At 43.0% G+C, this 6,000-nt stretch overlaps 1 protein-coding gene across 2 annotated transcripts in view; it reads left to right on the top strand.

Annotated features, from left to right (window-relative positions):
- The first annotated feature begins 596 nt into the window (after positions 1–596).
- LARP1B (La ribonucleoprotein 1B) overlaps positions 597–6,000 on the top strand; it is a 58,464-nt gene continuing 53,060 nt past the window's right edge. For both annotated transcript variants that reach the window (XM_083174034.1, XM_083174024.1), the window contains exon 1: positions 597–1,333. In XM_083174034.1, coding sequence (XP_083030160.1) covers positions 1,066–1,333 — 268 coding nt within the window. In that variant the 5' untranslated portion in view covers positions 597–1,065. The remainder of the gene's footprint in view (positions 1,334–6,000) is intronic.

Raw genomic sequence — 6,000 nt, 5'->3', positions numbered from 1 at the left:
AAAGAAGGGGACAGTTGATCCCCGAAACGTCGGGACATTGTGTATGTTTTTGCACCAGCAATAAAGAAATTTGAACAGACTTCCAGTGCCGCTGTACCTCTACCTGATTGTATATATACAGGCCTTGAAACGTTGACGACCATGTATTGATTAACTTTGCACTATAAACGTGTCTACAAAATCCGGAGAGTGCCACTCATTTTTTCCTAGAGGCTCGCCCCAGGAGAATATTGCCACTATCATCCCTTTGTGTGGAGGCACCACGGTCCGTGACCATACATCAGCCGAGAGTGCCGATCAAACCCTCTTCCATATATATATATATATATATATATATACACACCATGGGTAACAAAACTATATAGTTTTTTCTGTTTATTACTGATATTATGATGATTAACTTAAAGGAAAAAAAAAAGTTGAGAGCCGTCCAAAAGAACCGACTCTTTTCGCGAGTTGCGCCGTCAAGGGTCGCTCACGGAAAAGAGCCGAGTTGCCCATCTCTCACAACACTACTACAGCTGAGCGCGGATACGCCGTACTTCATCGCGCATGCGTCTCCCTCAGCCGCCGGACGCGTTCATGTGAGTGGGCGGGGCCCGTTACGTGCACGGGCTCTAAGTAAATAGACGCTGTTGTGTCCATCTGCATCGTGAACGCGCTAGGAGTATTTAGGGGCACCGAGGGAGATTCGTCAACACATTGACAGTACCCCCTCCTGTATCCTGTCGGTGATGTTTGTGTGTGAGCGGCTGTACTCTCTGTGAGTGTGTGTGTCAGTGCCACTCCTCCCTAGCCTGCCTGTGCTCCTGTAGCAGCTGCTGGTCTCGCCCTGTACACAGCATATCACCCACTAGCCAGCCCTGTGTATAGCAGTCACCCCTGGCAGCCCCGTGACAGTGTGAGACGCCTCTCCCAGACCAAACTCGCTGTAACTTCTCTTGGTATTTGCGCAGCACCTTCCCTGGTGGTCGGGTAACACTTTGGCTCATCCTGCCATAGACGTCCTCCATTTGTGCATGAATCATTACTGCCCAGTATATAGAACATACAGAGGTCTTATAGATGTCCTCAAAGGTGTATAAGCAGCCCCCTGTACCCCCTGCCTGTAAGCAGCTGGAAGAGGGGGGTGCTGATGCCATGGTAGTGCCACGGGAGCAGGGCTGTAAAAAGAAGCATGCCCAGGAGACATCTGCTCAGCCTTCAGCACAATGCATTAATGACCAAAGTAACCCTACTGAAGCCCCAGTTCCAAGCCTGAACCCTTGGACCAAGAAAAACAATTTAACCTCAGTCAACAGTACCCATCCATTTGTTGGTCATGACCATACGGGTAAGAAATGTGTATGTGTGTCAACGCATATTGTTGTTTATCTTTGGTGTAGACCTTGGCAAAAGCAACACTTAAAAGTATGCAGTAGGTATCCAACAGTATAGCTTGTGATTTGGCATACAGAAATGCTATAACACATGGACAGCAGCTGTATTGTCAGTAAACAGCCTATTGATACATAACTGCACAATCTAGCTCCATGTAGGAAATCGGAAGCAAATGACATCTTTCCCCCAATGTTGCCAAAAACGTACATACGTTTATGCATCTTTTATGTTCTTGGTGGGTTTATAATGTAAACCATGTTGTGCTGGCTAAATAATAGGTTGTGCGACCCCCTCATTAGGGCAATGTCCAGTTAGCTGTTGGTTATATAGTATTTAAATGCTCATAGGGAAGTAACCAACTTCCACAGATAAAACTTCCTTTATGAAACCTGTGTATTTCCAGCCACAGAAGCCTTGTTTTACCGCAAAATCAGGGCTGCTTTTGAATGATTTTGCTTTGCATGCCGGAGGCAGGTGAAATGAATTACCTGATAAACAGGTACAGGACTAATTGGATAGCCACTGGCCAATATGACTGGACATCAGCCTAAAGCGCCATAAACACGGGCGATGGGTGCCACGTGCTGAGCGAGCTGCACAAGCACAGATCGCTCCGTACACATTGCTGCACACATGCAATGAACGTGCCACGTGTGCATGAGAGATATGTGCAGAGCAGTATTTATAAGCCTATGCATATATAAAAAAACACTGCAATCCAAGCAGGGTAGACTATCTATCTCTGAGGGCGATGGCGACGCGTGGGACCAATCATCGCCATAGGGTGTACACCTATCTGTGCTTCATTTCTAAGAGATCTAGTCAGATCGCTTAAATGGGGCTTAAATCAGCCCGTGTGTGCCCCAATAGTTATGTTCGAATTCATACACCTTGCTACATGTTTATTCTGCATTAGGGATCAGTCCAGTTAAATGCACACAATTTAGCCTTTTAAACCGGGTAGAGTTGCAGTGTAAAAGCTCCAGGGTGCTTTAACCGTTTAACAAATACCGGTATTTGTTAAACTGTTAAAAAGCAGAGTCCTACACGTTTCAGAGACTTTTTTTGGCAGTGTGAGCAGCTCTATTTCTATGGCTTGAAACGTGTCCCTTGGGGTTTAAACGCGTTGAATGTGTGAATGGTATTAAATGCTTTTTAAAATGGTTTTCACCTGCAATGTGTAAGGTCTTAAGGCTCAGACCCGTTTTTAAAGTCCCGTTTAAGAATACCGGGTCTTTACCCGTTTCTGCAGTGTGAAAGCAGCATTACTATGTGGAGTGAAATAACATACATTGGAACTAATTATAGGAATGTAATTTGATGTGCGCTGTCAGTTGTGAGTGATGTAAATCAGGTCTTATCTGTAGGCAGCAGATGAGCAAAGTTAATTACTGAGTTTTTATTTCTTGGTATAAATGTGCTAAATATAGTAAGTATTAAAGGACGAAAAAATGTATTTATTTGGTTTGCTGTATAAAATGTAGTAATATAGACTGCACTTTTTTTTTTTTTTAATACCTTACATTTTTTTTTAAACTTGTATTGTAAAGATCAATCTATTCTATAAAGTTACACACAATATTATAAGCTGTTTCTTCGTTTTGTCACATGTATAAAGGCTCAAGGACATGTTATGACTAATGCTGAACTGTAAGGAATGTTATGCCTTTGTTAAAGCTGTACACACTGTAAAATGTGGGGTTTTATTTAGCAATTTTGATCTATAAAAATAAATGATCTATTACACAGCCAACAGATGGGGGTGGGATCACACATCACTGCTGCTTCAGAGTAGGGGAAAAGTAGCTGCAGAAACGCTGATCAGTCTGAATGCCCCCACACAGTAGTACAATTTATTGCACGTGGTACCCCGGCAACTGACCTGGCGGCTTGATCGCATGCGATACATCATATGCTATTACTTTACACACAATGTTTCACATCCGATCACTGCTACAGGATACCATAAATCCTTATTGCAGCACTGACCATCTCCAGATCTGATCCGATGCGCACAGGACCGCACATCATATCAGAATTGTAAGAAAATGATATGCGATTTGACACTCTTCACCCGATTTATCTCGTTCCAATGCTTTGAAATTGTGTAGAAAAGGGCAAAATCGTATTACAGTAGCTTATGTCCACCTTGAGTGTGTGTGGAACATTTCTGAGCTTAGGCCTTAGGGAGAGTTATACGGCCTACACACATGCCGATATTAAGGCCAAAACTAAGCAAAATTGCTTAGAAAATACCCTCACATCGGTGTGTGTGTGTGTGTGTGGGGGGGGGCTATATCAACAGCAATGCATGTTCCCGCGCGTCTTTGTCGCTGGCCGAGATTGATGAACAGTGTCCATCAATATCGGCAGGGTTCTCCCACCGGAGAACACTGGCGCTGTCTGCTTGCTTAGCACACAGAGCTGACAGCTCGCTCTGTGTGTGGGCTGTCAGCTCTGTGTGCTGAGCGACTCGGAGCAGAGCGGCCCGACATAGTACAGCTAGGTCACCCTTCACACATCGGCATGTGTGTAGTGCCCATTACCCTTCTCTGGTTACTTGGGGGGGGGGGAGTTCTTAACTTGTTGATAGATTATCTTCTACCCGCCACGAGTGGGCTACCTAATGCTTACCATGTCGGGTAAAGCCCAGCCTGGCATGGTCACATCTGATGCAACTATACCAGGGAAGTGGTTAATAAATACTAAACAGGGCTGCCCTACCAGAAATCAAATGTTGACCTAAAGATCTCCTGAAAATAACACTATCTAGAAAGCCATAAACTCGCCCACATGGTTTTCTATTGTTTTAATAAAATTAGAACTTATTTTCTGTGGGAAATTATTTTTATTATCTTCCTTCTGCCTACACTCAGTTTAAACGTATGTATGTCCCATGTTGCATGTGTGTGCTTGTATGCTGGAGAGAGTAGCTTCCAGAGTTGTCATCTTGCCAGATCTATTACGTGGCAGTCTTTTATTTTTATTGTTACATTTGAAATCAGTTCCTCCTATTAAATGGATTTTACCCAATGACCAGTTCTGCAGCTCTGCGTTTATTTACAGACAGCAGCTGAATCCAACAAGTGACACAACAACAAAAGTTCTACCTAGAAGTCTGTTCTTTTAAATTGACTGAATTTTAATTTATTATGTAACCCTTTTTAAGTTATTTTTCTAATGGGAAAACACTATGAAATATTGAAAAGCTATTTTCTGGTGATTATTACTCTTTATTATTAGTGCTGTATTTTAATGAAGTCAAAACAACTTCCCATTACCCTTCACCCTGTATAACCTAACCCAAACGCAGGTTTACTTGGATCCCATAAAACTTTAACCACCCCCCACCCCCCGCCCCACACTGAACTATTGTAATCTAATAACACCCCCCCCCCCTAACAGTAATCCAAGTAAGGATAGTACTTATATGGACTAATTGAGGCAACTGGTGGCCTTTATCTAAGTCTAGACAACAATTACCAGCATTATTAGAGTATAGTGGTTAAATCTTTGTATCAGGGTAGTGACAATAAATGATAGAGAAGATACATAGATATGCATAGATTTCCTTTCACAAATAATGGGGCAGATGTATTAACCAGCGTTAAGTGCATTTCTGCACTTAACGCTAGTTAACTGGGGAATTACGGTTTTCCTAATGTATGTACAGCGCACCTAACGTGCGTTAGGGATAGCGGCGGGTTGTCCCCTGTTAACCCCCCAGAATTTAGCGTCTGTAATGCCAGCTCAGGGCTAGCATTGTCCTATCCCCACTGCGGGGCCAATTGCAGCCGGCCGGGGCTCTACCTCACTCTAACTCACCATGATTTAAGAAAGTTTGGGGAAACACTGTTTTAAACCAAAGTGGTTCACTTTTACATTTCATTGGAAGGGTCAGAGCTTGTTTTACAAGACATCTTGATTGCTCTCAGGAGCTAATCACACTATTTATATGTTGGGACTTAATAGATTAGTTAATGCCAATCAGTTTTGCATGGAATAGGTTAACAAACATCTGCCAACAAAATCTGGTTTCCTCCCATTCGTAACAGAGACCATTCCTGAGGTTATTTACAGTTCAATGCTGTAACTAGGGCTGTACTAGTGATACTGCTGCACAGGACTCGGGGAATCGCACTATCTCTGCCCTATGGCCCCTGCTTACTAGCAGGGTACCTGTAACACCATAACTTCGTGAGCCAAAACTGCAATGCCGCTCAGAGCATCCAAATGATGTTCCTGGCAGGCTACTTCCTCCTGGTCATGATGCCATAATGTTGCTAGTTAAGAGGGTGGGCTGGCACAGGATGCACTGCCACCCTGTTGCAGTGCCGGTCCAGTTTACTGCCTTATGGACTGGCAACATCTTTAGGAATGACATTGGAGGTGGAATTAACAATCCAGAAAAGATATTAAAAAAAAAAAAAAGATAGTACTCCAATGTGGCACAATCTAGCAGCACTTACTAATGGTGTTCCGTTTTATTAACATTTTTGGCAAAAGTAGATTTAAAAGTGTTCGGATTTATTAATATTTAATTAAAAAATGAGGTTCTGTTAATGTTTAGAAGCCAGACTTTTAAAATGTATAACTAAGCACGTGTGTGTGTGTGTGTGT

The sequence above is a fragment of the Crinia signifera genome, chromosome 1 (genome assembly GCF_055691185.1).
Source record: "Crinia signifera chromosome 1, ASM5569118v1, whole genome shotgun sequence".
In the NCBI taxonomy this organism is placed as follows: domain Eukaryota; kingdom Metazoa; phylum Chordata; class Amphibia; order Anura; family Myobatrachidae; genus Crinia; species Crinia signifera.
This window is presented reverse-complemented; position numbering and strand designations above follow the sequence as displayed.